We start from the raw sequence: 12,518 nt of genomic DNA, 5'->3' as shown, positions 1-12,518 counted from the left end.
AAAAAGATTGGTTAAAAAGCTGGAGATCACAATAAAAAAGCAATATAAAATGTCTGAAAACTGTAAAAGATGACAATTTCATCTGCAGTTTCTAGCAATGTCCATTTAAATACTTTTTTGTGCGTGTGTGTGGATACAAATAGTGATATTTTTTGGGATTAAATGTAGAAATGTTTGTTGCTATAATGTTAACTGCTATTAAATACAATATAAAAATCTGCACTGCAATACTGAAAAATCTAGAATAAGAATATCCTACAAACACTGGTGATGATTGTACAGTTATGTATTGTACTATACATTTTTTTTTTTTTAAACTCTTTCTCCCTCGCGCGTCCTCTTTCTGTTTCTTCCTGTCTCAGGTCTCGCAGGTGTCCAAATTGACCTGGACAAGAGAAGAGAAATATATGGTAAAAACCTGATACCTCCAAAGACGCCAAAAACCTTCCTGCAGCTGGTATGGGAGGCCCTGCAGGACGTCACCCTCATCATCCTGGAGATAGCTGCCCTGATCTCCCTGGGACTCTCCTTCTATCACCCTCCCGGAGAGAGCGGCGGAGAGTGTGAGTGAAGCAGCTCTTGTGACTTGATCACTTCCTTTAAAAATCTCTATTGTCGTTTCTTTCGAGGTCTTGAGACAGACACACAAGCACAATCACATACAAACACACACACAAACACACAAACACACACACCCAACAACAGTTATCTCACAGGTACTGTATCTCCAATATTGCACAGGACAGCAAAGGGCCATAATTGCATTGGCCCACTGACATCACTTCCTCTGACATTACTGGCACTCTTACACCACACACTTTTTAATTGGTGAGGCAGGTCACACTTCGTTTGTGACCTGCCTCGAGAGATCAAGCGACTCATCAAGCATAGAGGTAATTTGTGTGTGTGTGTGTGTGTGCGTGCGTGCGTGCGTGCGTGCACATTGTGAACAAATGTGCTTATGAAAGGTACCGGGAAGGTTAATGAAGTGTTGAGTAGAGAAATAACCTTGAGCTCCCAGTGCCCATACATCAGCCCTGTGAGCCGTGAAACAGGAAATGAAGACAGAGACCATAACGAGGTGCTGAGTCAGCAACATCAGTCATTGCTTCGAGCATTATTACAGTAATGGTATTCAAAGGGTCCTGTCATTATTTTAAGGGGTTCAAAAGTATTATAAAGGTAGAAATACCAGAGAAAGAAGAAATAGTACTTGCATGGGTAGTTGTTCTAATTATTTCTGAGTTTATACATCTTTTACTTAAGATTAAGAGGGGGTTAATGGGCCAAATACTCAGGTAGAAAAATTGGAATTTGATCTTACTTTTCCCCTAATACTTTGCTCGTTTCCTTTCCATCCTTTGAGCTGCAGCACTTCAGAAGTGAGCTCTCTCAGAGAATGGCCAGAGGAATCATTATGCTAATGACTGCGTCCATCTGCAGATACAAAATCGAGCTTCTTTTTACTGTAACTTGAGGCAAAACATTTATACAATATGCCATTCTCTTCTCATATTTGAATTATATGAAAATATATATATATATATATGTGAATCTAAATGTGCACATTAACTCCTTTTTTAGGAAAGATATGAATACATACCACTTTAAATCACCTTATTCAGAAAAAAAACAAATGCATGTGTGTGTGTGTGTGTGTGTGTGTGTGTGTGTGTGTGTGTGTGTGTGTGTTACAGAGGCGAGATGGGCATAAAGAAGGCAAAAGGGATGTGAGGATGTTTTTAGAGCGCCACTTTAACAAGAGCACATCAAACTTATTTTTCACACAAATATTTAATATAATGAATCAAACATTTCTGGTAATTTCCCACCAATTTGTCCATGAAAGAATTGCGACATACTGTAGATATATACTACGTTAAGATATTTTACTGCTGACTTTACTGTCTTAGGGATGACACATCTCAAGGGATTTTTCTTGGTATAATACAATTCACTAAATGACAGTGACACATATGAAAGTAAACCTAACTGGAAATTAAATAAATAAAGATAATGGCTATACATATATATAAACATCATACATACAAAATCATACACCAAAAATATTTAAACTTCATGTCAAAGAAAAATATAAATAAAAAATTAGAGCCCATTAAACCATTGACTTGTACTGAAATGTCTATACTGAAATGTGAAAAGCAAATATCACACATGCATGTATACACAAGCACACATTACATTGCTCGTTTACTGTTTTGTTTATTAATAGGTCTAAAAAAAATCAACGTTCCAGAAATAGAAGGTGGTGGGATGACTTAATTCTCATTTACATATGAAACCGCCTGGCTGCAGTTGAATGAGGAGGCTCTTAATTGCGTCTGTATCAAACACACAACATGCAACAAAACAAATCCCTGAAAAAATACTAAGAAAATACTGTATGTAGACATAGAAACCAGCATGGTTCGGTAAAGTGCCTTTGAAGCTAATAGACATTCATTATTCATTTACATCTCACCCAGTCATAAAGGTTTCTCGATCAGCTTCATTAGTTCATTAGTACTTTGGCGAGGCTTGGGTGTTGGACAATTTTGGCACTTCAGCACCACGGACAGCTACAAATATGCTGCATGACTTAGGGCCCTATTTTAACGATCTGAAACGCAACTATCAAACGTGAAACGCAAGTAGCTTTGTGGGTGGATCTCTTTCTCCAAACGCACCACCTGCACCTGTTGTGCCCCTTCCCCCCCCCACTCTATCTCCGTCCACCCGCATGGAGTGTCCAATCCCACCGTAGTTCAACATCACGTCTCCTTAAGTCCTCTAATATTTCCTCATTTATGTCATCAACACATCGATGATTCATGGAAATGTTGTGTAAAACACAACAAGCCACAAAGAATGCTGCGACTTTTTGAGGACTGTACTGTAAAGTGCCTCCTGACCTATCCAAACACCTGAAGCGCATTTTCAGTAATATTTTTCTTTTTCACGCTACATTATGGCCAAGCATGCACCCCTAAAATAGCATCTGAATAACGCGCAACTGACTTTAGACTAGCGCCACTAACTTTAGACCAGGTTTTTCCTGGTCAGTGGCGGAATTGTTTTCTGAAACTGCAAAATAGCACCAGGGAACTTTTGCGCCGGAACACGCCTCCTCTTTTTGCTGAACCGCACCCGGGAGCGCAAATACATTCCCTAATTTACCGATGTGCGTCTGTGGAAGGAAAAGTCCGCTGTGCGTCGGGTGCAAAATAGGAATGATACATGCGTCGCTGTACAAAGGCAATTGCGCTGAGTGCAAGATAGGGCCCTTAGTGTGTCTTTCTTTGAGACAGGCAGGAGCACAGTTTGTGCACATATCCACATGTCTAAATACTAAGAGCTGTACAATCAGAACCATGGACAGCTACTACACTCACTGTATGTCTGTCAATGTGCTGCAGCGACCAAATGGGACAGGCTAAACCAACCAAGACTAAATGTCTTAAATATGTCGCTCTTTGTGCTAAAACCTACATGAATGCATGATAACATTGTGTGCATTGGTACTGATAGTCTTACAGATCAAGGCGTTTATGTTCTGTGAGTGTATGTAGTATATCCACTAAATGAACCTTGTATTGATCAGAACCCATCTGGAGTGCAACAGTAAGTCCAAATTGCTGGAAAAAAAAAAAAAAAAAAAACCCACCACAAAAAAAAAAAAAAAAAAAAAAAAAAAAAAAGCAAAAAAAAAACCCACTTGTGTGGGCACACAAAAAGTTTGGGGGAGTGAGAGAAAATAAAAGAAGAGGCGAGGAGAAGTGAATTCTCTGAAGGTCATTTCAGCCAGATTTCATTTTATTTTGTTTTTAGAGTTGTCTTTTATATTCCTTACATTGTCCATAAGCAGAGCAATTGCACACACTCACCTCAGTGTGAGTGTGAGTTTTGATTACATCCCTTTGTGTGTCTTTTATTTTCAAAGTGTTTATAATACACATATACAATCATATATACCTGTGTATGAAAATTGTGAGTTGATTTCAAGTGTGTAAATGTGTGTTGACAGAATACTTACAGTGTATATGAAAATTGTGTGCTTACAAATGTATGACATCTATATAACGTTCCTTTTCTCCTTCTTGTCGTCGTTACCAAACTGTAGCCTGTGCCACGGGGGCAGGTGGGGTGGAGGACGAGGGCGAGGCGGATGCCGGCTGGATCGAGGGAGCAGCTATCCTGTTGTCTGTGGTGTGTGTGGTGCTGGTGACGGCCTTTAACGACTGGTCGAAGGAGAAGCAGTTCCGTGGGCTGCAGAGCCGCATTGAGCAGGAGCAGAAATTCCAGGTGGTCCGCGGTAGCCAGGTCATACAGTTGCCTGTGTCGGACATAGTGGTGGGGGATATTGCACAGATCAAATACGGTAGGTGGGAGGAGGTTGAAAAACTCTGTTTATTTTAGAGTTTACTCAGTTCATGACATGTAGTAAGTGGAGTAAACTCAAATGGGCAATGTTGCTTGGTGCAAATTAACAGTTCATAGAGCTTTGAAACAGAAAATTTGAAAATTGAGGTACATCAAAGATGAGCCACAAGAGGCTTCTGTCCTCATAACCTGTGCTGTTACGCATTACAATGGAGCAAAACAAGCACATGCAAATATTAACAGACAAGTTATCAATGAAGGAATGGATCTTCTGGCTTAATCCAGTTAGTTCCATGAGACCACCAGTTGCAATAGCGAAACTGTTATTGTTTTCATCTTGTGAGTCTGTGTGTGTGTGTGTGTGTGTGTGTGTGTGAGTGTGTGTGTGTGTGTGTGTGTGTGTGTGTGTGTGTGTGTGTGTGTGTGGAGACACCTATTGTAGTGGGAACTATCACAGACATGGTTTTGAGCACCACGATAACTGATAAGTCGCAACCGTGCAAGATGCAGTCACGAAACTTCAAGGGTGTGTAGTTGACATCAAAATGAAGGCGGATTTCGAAAATGGGTGTGGTCTGAGCAAAGGTGCCGGAACTAGGGGGGTATGAAGTATGTACTACTACTACTGCTACTACTCTACGCCCCTGGCAAGAATTGGCTTTGCTGCTTATGTGAGCCCATCTCAAGATGGTATCTAGTTGCTACATCTTAACAACATCTTTCTGGGGAAATAAAGTTGTAACTGGCACCTTTAGTTTTTTTCTTTACAGTACCATCTATCTTACACTTTAAGGATTACACATGATTTTGTAGCAGTGTGCAAGGTATTCAGTCATGCAAACTTTCTTTTATATCTATTAATATTGTTGATTGATATATGAAAAATGTACATCTATCCAGTTTGCCCTTTCTTACTACTACAAAACTTTTGTATCAACTAATTTATTTCAACCATGGCTTTAATTGAAACACTGAAAAGTTACACTAAAACTGACCAAACCTTCCAGAACAATTTGATAACTTTGATTAACGTTGTTCTGTGTGAAGTAATTTTCATGGTTCAGTGGCTGAAATTAGACTTTCAGTTCATTTCCAGAAGGGGATTAAAGTTATGAAGTCCACCTTAAGCAATTAAATATATTTAAGCTACAGTATGTTAATGTTGAGAAAGTAATTAGCTGCAGACAAGTGTCTCGTTGCCAGATCTATCTCCACAGCGCTGTGGAGTAAGGTCTGGCTACGCCACACATACATTCTGGGATAGGAGAAAAAAAACGCTCTGGGTTGTTTGCATTTCTTTAAACCAATCACAAAGAAGTAAGAGGGAGAGTTGCAGGAAGAGGTCTTACTCTATTTGAAAATTCTGGCATTTTTTTTTTTTTGCATTCTACCTACTGCAGCTTTAAATCAGCTCTAACCCAACTCTAATGAACCTTCAAAGTTATCTGAACTATTTTGTTGTGTATGGCTATATAAATCAATTCTAGAACATGTATCCACTGCAGATAGCAACTCTGCAATTTCTATTGTTGCAGGCGATTTGCTTCCCGCTGATGGAGTGTTGATCCAGGGCAATGACCTGAAGATTGATGAGTCATCACTGACCGGAGAGTCTGACCACGTCAAGAAGTGTGCAGACATGGACCCCATGCTGTTGTCTGGTATGTTGCCAGTCGATGCTCTCACTCAAGATGGATGGGTGTGTACTTGATGGCATGTCTTCTGCATTCAATGTTGTGTAAATGGGAAAGGGACAAAAAGGGGGGGGGGGACTCGACTTTGTGACTGAGGACTCTATACTTCACCTCTTACATGGTCTTCTCCTCTGTCTGGCTTACTGCTGAGTTTTAGGCCCCGTCCACATGTACCAAAACGATCTTTTTTTTTTAATCTTTTTCTTCCCTGGATTCGTTTCAAGAATAGTTGCGTCCAAACAAATCCATTTGTAAATGACTCAATACGCTACTTCATATTCCAGGCCTATAGGCGGCACTGTTTCTGCTACAGAAATTCAGCAAAAACGGAGAAGAAGAGCATAGTCACTTCCACTTCCCATCATAACATGACCAGATTATAACATTCTCTTAATACATCCGTGGACTATAATAACTTTCACCACTGCTCATTTTATAAAGGCCGCCTCAAGAAAACGTGTCTTTATTTACATTGTATAATGTGCTGTTGGATTGCTTTTTATTTTGCATGATTGCAGCCCACTAGCAACATCGGCAGTCAAACAAACATCAGTGATCCAATGTCTTTTTGATACGTTTTTCTTGTAGCCTTTCTACAATAAGCCGTGGTAAAAGTTACTATAATCCGTTCAAGGAGTTGATAAAACAGACAGATTAGCTAGCTAGTTGATAAATTGTCTACTTCCACTTTATAAACAGATAGCCATAGCAGCTAACGTTAACGTTACGTCACTGCTGGAGCATCAGCTACTTTAGCGATGTTTAATGTTGGCTACATAACGTTAGCAATATATCTTGTGTAGAATCCAGAGGGAAGTGTCAGGGAGCAGAGACAAAGTATTTAGATGAAGTGAGCTGGTTTAACCATGGAGATGGAATATGCTCGCTTAGCTTCACCGCAGTCGTGTGTGTCAGTGGCCGTGGGTAAAAGAGGGTGTGGCGATGACATCATTGATACGGACGGATTCGTATCGTATTCGCTGTCCAAACGAAGCCAAAAGAGAGCCGTTTTCAGATTTTTTCACCCTGAGACCAGGTTTCAAAAAAGTGCGTTTTCAGGCAGTGTGTTTACAGGATTCGTTTGGACAGTCGGCCCAAATTATGCAAAACATGCATTTGCACAAAAAATGGCCCTTAATTTAGTAACTTTTTTCATCCCCTCAACTACAAAATAATTGTGTGTATTTTACTGTATTTACTGATCTGCATGTAATTTACATCTTAAAGGTAAATGTTGATTTGTTTACAAAATAGAAAGCATTTGGAATTAATGAATCTTTTAAGCAAGCCCACAACTACCTGTTGTGGGCTTGTTTAACCATCATTTTAAAACCTTTTATTTCCATCCTTTGCCTACAAATAAATTACAGAAGTAGAAATACTAAATGTTTATGTAATAATTGTGAATGTTTAAAATTACTTTATAGGCAACCATGTATTTTCTTTGGAAAATTGCCCAAATCGGGAAATTAAAGGTGCCTGTCTTTTTTTATTATAAAGCAGGTCGAGGTGCTATATAAATACTGTAAAAGTATCAAAACGCTTAGTCCACTGAGAAATGGACACAGCCCGTATTCAGAAAGAGTGCCTTTAAACGAGCTGTCAGGACTTCTGTACAGTTGAGATGTCACAACTATACTATATATAGGTAGAAAGTTCCTTTTCAGTGCCGTTACAGTCATTCCCCAGCTGCAGTGATGGTGCAGAGACACATAAAGCGCAGATGCGGAAGACCCGGAAACACTGACCAATCAGAGCTCACTGGGCTTTTTCAGTAGGGGGGCTTAAAGAGACAGGCGCTTAAATGGAGCGTTTCAGACAGAGGGTGAATATAGGTATATTCAAAAAAGACAGTAAGATGAGTAAGTATGAACCTGAAAATGAGCCTGATATGGGACCTTTAACAATCACCACGATCATGGCAGGAACACAAGAACATGTCACGTTTTCGTTAAGCAAATTAAATCTGAAAATAAATCTCATCTAGCTGTAATATGTTATTATAACACCCTCCTGCGCTTTCTCCAGGCACCCATGTGATGGAGGGGTCAGGGCGCATGGTGGTGACTGCTGTCGGTGTCAACTCTCAGACTGGAATCATCTTCACCCTGCTGGGGGCTGGCACAGAGGAAGAAGAGAAAAAAGAAAAGAAAGGTAAGATCATTATATCATGGAATTGTCATTTGTTGTTTTATATAAACATGCAATATTTTTCTGCAATTCCTTCAGGAGTACTGAGGTAATTTGTTCTTTTGTTAGTGTTGCTCAGCAACATACCCTTGCAAAAGCTTTTTCTCATTTCATTACCTTATGTCTCAAGGTCAAACGGTGTGCTCTCAGTGCTTTATGTCAGTGTTTTTACCTGTCTTGTTCATCAGAAGGGTTATAAACAATACACTCACAAATGTCCACCTGTTAAACTCATATAAACAAACATTATATGCAAACCTTTTGTTGGTATTCCTGGTATTCGTAGTACGTAGTACAGTACCTCTCTTTGCTGAAACATTGTAAATCTCTTTGCTGAATGTGTATAAATACTGTATAAAATAAGTATTCGTGGTACACTTGTAAGCTGCAGTATCCAGGTTCTGTGGCTTCAGGTGCATTATTGTCCTTACTCTCTTATCCTTCCAAATTCAATTTAAAGGAGGGGCAGTGGAAGACGGACACCAGAATACAGGTAGAGTATCACCTTTCTCTGACCCCTGGGAGTGGTACTTGATCCTTTTGACCTTTAACCCCTAATGATCCCCAGTAAACCACTGTCACTCTACACCCCTCCTCTGTAGCCGAGCACCCTTACCCAGTTTAAACTTAAAAAGAGAAGCCTCATTCTCACACTGCATCTTTTTAAGTGTTGACAGATGACACATTTCACAATGCATAATCCTCTCCCCATATAACAGGCACTGCACTCATCAAACTAACTAGCTAGCATTCAACATCAGTCCTGTTTCAAAGACGTATTGAATGCGAGTAGACAAAGGCTGTCAGACTCTTCTCATTTCTGTATGACAGAACAATGACATAAGAGCTACAGCCCTGCATGTGTATAGCACATGTACCAGCAGTAGAGAGTGAAGTAGTACTATACAGTATAAGCTTTTATAACATGTTGTATATATTGTAACATGATGATATTTTCACATCAGTAGTGATTTTGTGCCTCTTCGGACAGCTCTAGTTTTGATGAGCATACTATACGTGTTCTTCTTTTGACCAGTAATTGCAGTGCTTCAGCAATATATGCATTCATTTCCCAGTTGTCATTGATCAAAATCAACTAAGAACAAACTGTAAAGTGTAACACATAATCTGGACTCAGGGAACTAGCCAAAGTCACTCTAAACTGTCACCGTTGATCTTACTTGATCCTTGATTTTGAGTTGCAGATTTTATACACATTGGTATTTTCAAAGTGTCACTGCTCGAAATTTCCGTTAAAATCTTATATAAAAACATTTGACCCGTACATCATGCAGTCAAGACTTCAAAACTGTAGTTTTATTCAGATGGATTTTCTGACAAAACACTGCTCATGTTTGCTTCAATAAGTTGCAGTAAAATCAGTGGGGTGCTGTGTCATTAAATAAAGCAATTGCTTTTCAATGAGATAATAAATGAAGTATAGAATTGTGATAAAACGTAGAAGCTACTGTAAGTCATTGTGTTTTTGTTAACAATGAACTCTAGACAAAGAGCCTATAATGACACAGGAAAACAATTATTGACCTTCAATTGAATTTCCTTTTACTAGTAATCATGGTTTATGTGACTGCCTTCAAAAGGCATTAGCAAATCCTTGCGTGATCTATTCCAGGTTTTGAAAGCCATAAGTATGACTACAGGGGGCTAAGGCAAAAATGTGGACACCTTCTCATATTTACACTAGTACCATGAATCAGCCCTATCACTTAACTGCTTGGCACATGTGTATTTCCCTGGCTAATATGTTTGCCCTTTTACATTTTGTTTACTTTGCAGGAGAGTTTATTTTCAGATTGGCTATGCAACACCTTTTAGCTTATTTGTTTCAAATTTCTGCTAAAATTTTATTTTGTGCTTCTAACAGATATTACATGAATAACATGGTTTAAAATGAACCAATTAACAAAAAACAAAAATGACAATAAATGCAGTATATCACTATTGTTTACCATACATGTAAGATATATACATATATATTTAAAAAAAATATATTCAGTAGATGTGTGGCTCTGGATTCACATTTTTTTATTATATTGTTTTTCCACATATGTTTAGATTTCATCTTTCATGTCTGTCCAATGTTTCACTTGTTTGCTTTATTGGCATAACATTTATAAAAATGACATAACATATAGTTACATGAATAATAGATACATTACACATTTTCAAACCACACTGATCACAACATTACACTTAAGTATTCACATACAGTCTACCTATGCTGAAACTCTTAAATGTGCTATAACCATGTTATTTCTGTTCGTTGTCTTGTGTATGGACATGCATGTGTTTGTGTGTGTGTGTGTGGGCGCGTGTGTGTTCGTTTATTTGTGTTCGGTTCATTGTTACTGGCTAGACTCCCATCCCCCTATCCACCCCATCGCAACTATAGCCACGGATGGGGCTGCAGGCTTTAATACCCCTGGCATTGCCAGCCTTAATAATGGTAGGTTGACAAAACCTCTGATCTCTGACCTCTTTCTGTCCTTTGACTTCTCCTATCTTCTCCATTTTCCACCTGCCTCCTATCATGGATGCCCACCATCTGCTCTGCTCTACCTTTTCTTTCTGTTGTGTTGGACCCTTTTGTATCCATATCATCAATGCACGTCCTCTTGTAGTTGAAACAATTAGTCTTGTGTTTGTTTTTCTTCTCTTGATGCTATATTTTGTTGTAATGCTTTATACTGAACATATATACTACATAGCTCTCTTGTAAAAATATTTGATGACTTTGGATTTGGTGGTTCATAAATAAAAAACTAAAACAAATAAACTCATTAGGTCTCTGTAATGCTAAGATGTTGTGAAAACCTTTTGAGGCTTTTTATATTCATTCATAAAAAACATTTTCTGAAGGATAACAAAGATAACTTTTGTGAAGTTTTGCAATATGTGAAGTGGTGTGTCTTTAAAGTAATAGTTTTTTTTTTTTTGAGAAATACACTTATTGCATTTCTTTTAAGCGTTAGATGAGAAGATTGATACCACTGCTCCTAGGCAATAAAATAGCCTGGTACATAAGCCCCACAAAGTGTCATTTTTACACTTGAGATACAATGTGGTAAGTAGTAAGATTTAGAGGCGCTGGTAGGCAAATTTTGGTTTCCAGTCTTTATGCTAAGCTAACCGGCTCCTGGTGGTAGTTTCACATTCACCTTACAGACATTCTCATTTTCGTATTTAACTCTCTGCAAGAAAATAAATGTTTTCCCAAAATGTAGAAATGTCTTTAAATGTTGTTGTAAGGCTATTGTGTTTTTTTGGCCAGTTAGTAAATAAATTGTTATATTAATTCATTTCCTGAAAGTAGACAAGACGCTAGCCGAAGAATGGTGTCAAAATCCTGCTGTTGGGCCACCTCCTGTAGTAGAGTGTCCTCTGAGATCACTTAGTGCAAATCCTCCATTTGTGTGTAAGCTGGTCGAGATGCAAAATATTAACTTCATTCATTGTTGCTCTGGGTTCTCTATTATCCTGGTCTCCTTGGAGAGCAACCACGAAATGTTTGTACTCAAGGCAGGAGGGTCGTGATTTGCACTGTAATGATGACCTTGTGCTGTCCTGGGCTGGAACAGAGCAATTTGTTATCTTCAGCTTTATTGTGACTCCAGGGAACTGGCTAATGTGGAAGTGGAGAACGAGCCGTTTATTCTCCACAGACATGATTCTGATAGAAAATCTGGTCTTACAGCTCTACCTGAATAATTTCCTTTGTGACATTTGAGAACAAAAGCACTGAATGAAAGATTTGTGCAATTTCTAGCCTCTTCTGAGACAAACAGTGCAGATCTTTATAAGTATAGCCTGGGTAGATAATGGGACCAACACTGCAGAATATAATAAATGTTTTCTTAATTAGTCTATATGTCTACATGTCTTATTTTTAAACATTGCGTGAAAATGTAGTTTTAAAGCACAAGATGAGAAGTATTGTGTGTACTCTTAGCAGCTCTGTTAGATTACCAGCATGTTGATTCTGCAATTTAAAACAAAATTCTGTTATTTAAAGGCACATTTAAATTAAGTTCACTCTAAGTTTGCTTCTTGTGTAAGCAGAATCCAACAGCATAATAAACTCACTGTCCCTGAACTTAGATTTCGAGTTTCCTCCAGTTATTCTTATGTAACTTTGCCATGTGGGAGGCTTTTTTTTTTTTTTTTTTTTTCTCTCTCTCTCCGGGTAGCTCTCTTTCTCGCTCTCTATGTGTATTGTTCACATCTCCAGTCTGC

The 12,518-nt window shown here is 38.6% G+C and overlaps 1 protein-coding gene across 13 annotated transcripts in view; it reads left to right on the top strand.

Annotated features, from left to right (window-relative positions):
- atp2b2 (ATPase plasma membrane Ca2+ transporting 2) overlaps window positions 1–12,518 on the top strand; it is a 137,832-nt gene that overhangs the window by 89,378 nt on the left and 35,936 nt on the right. For 10 of the 13 annotated variants that reach the window (XM_039797486.1, XM_039797478.1, XM_039797476.1 and 7 more), the window contains 6 exons: window positions 363–563; window positions 4,121–4,378; window positions 5,916–6,041; window positions 8,103–8,228; window positions 8,725–8,757; window positions 10,642–10,731. In XM_039797486.1, coding sequence (XP_039653420.1) covers window positions 363–563; window positions 4,121–4,378; window positions 5,916–6,041; window positions 8,103–8,228; window positions 8,725–8,757; window positions 10,642–10,731 — 834 coding nt within the window. The remainder of the gene's footprint in view (window positions 1–362; window positions 564–4,120; window positions 4,379–5,915; window positions 6,042–8,102; window positions 8,229–8,724; window positions 8,758–10,641; window positions 10,732–12,518) is intronic. The other 3 variants (XM_039797482.1, XM_039797485.1, XM_039797479.1) reach the window with 2 other exon arrangements.

Source organism: Perca fluviatilis, chromosome 4, assembly GCF_010015445.1.
Source record: "Perca fluviatilis chromosome 4, GENO_Pfluv_1.0, whole genome shotgun sequence".
NCBI lineage: Eukaryota > Metazoa > Chordata > Actinopteri > Perciformes > Percidae > Perca > Perca fluviatilis.
This window is presented reverse-complemented; position numbering and strand designations above follow the sequence as displayed.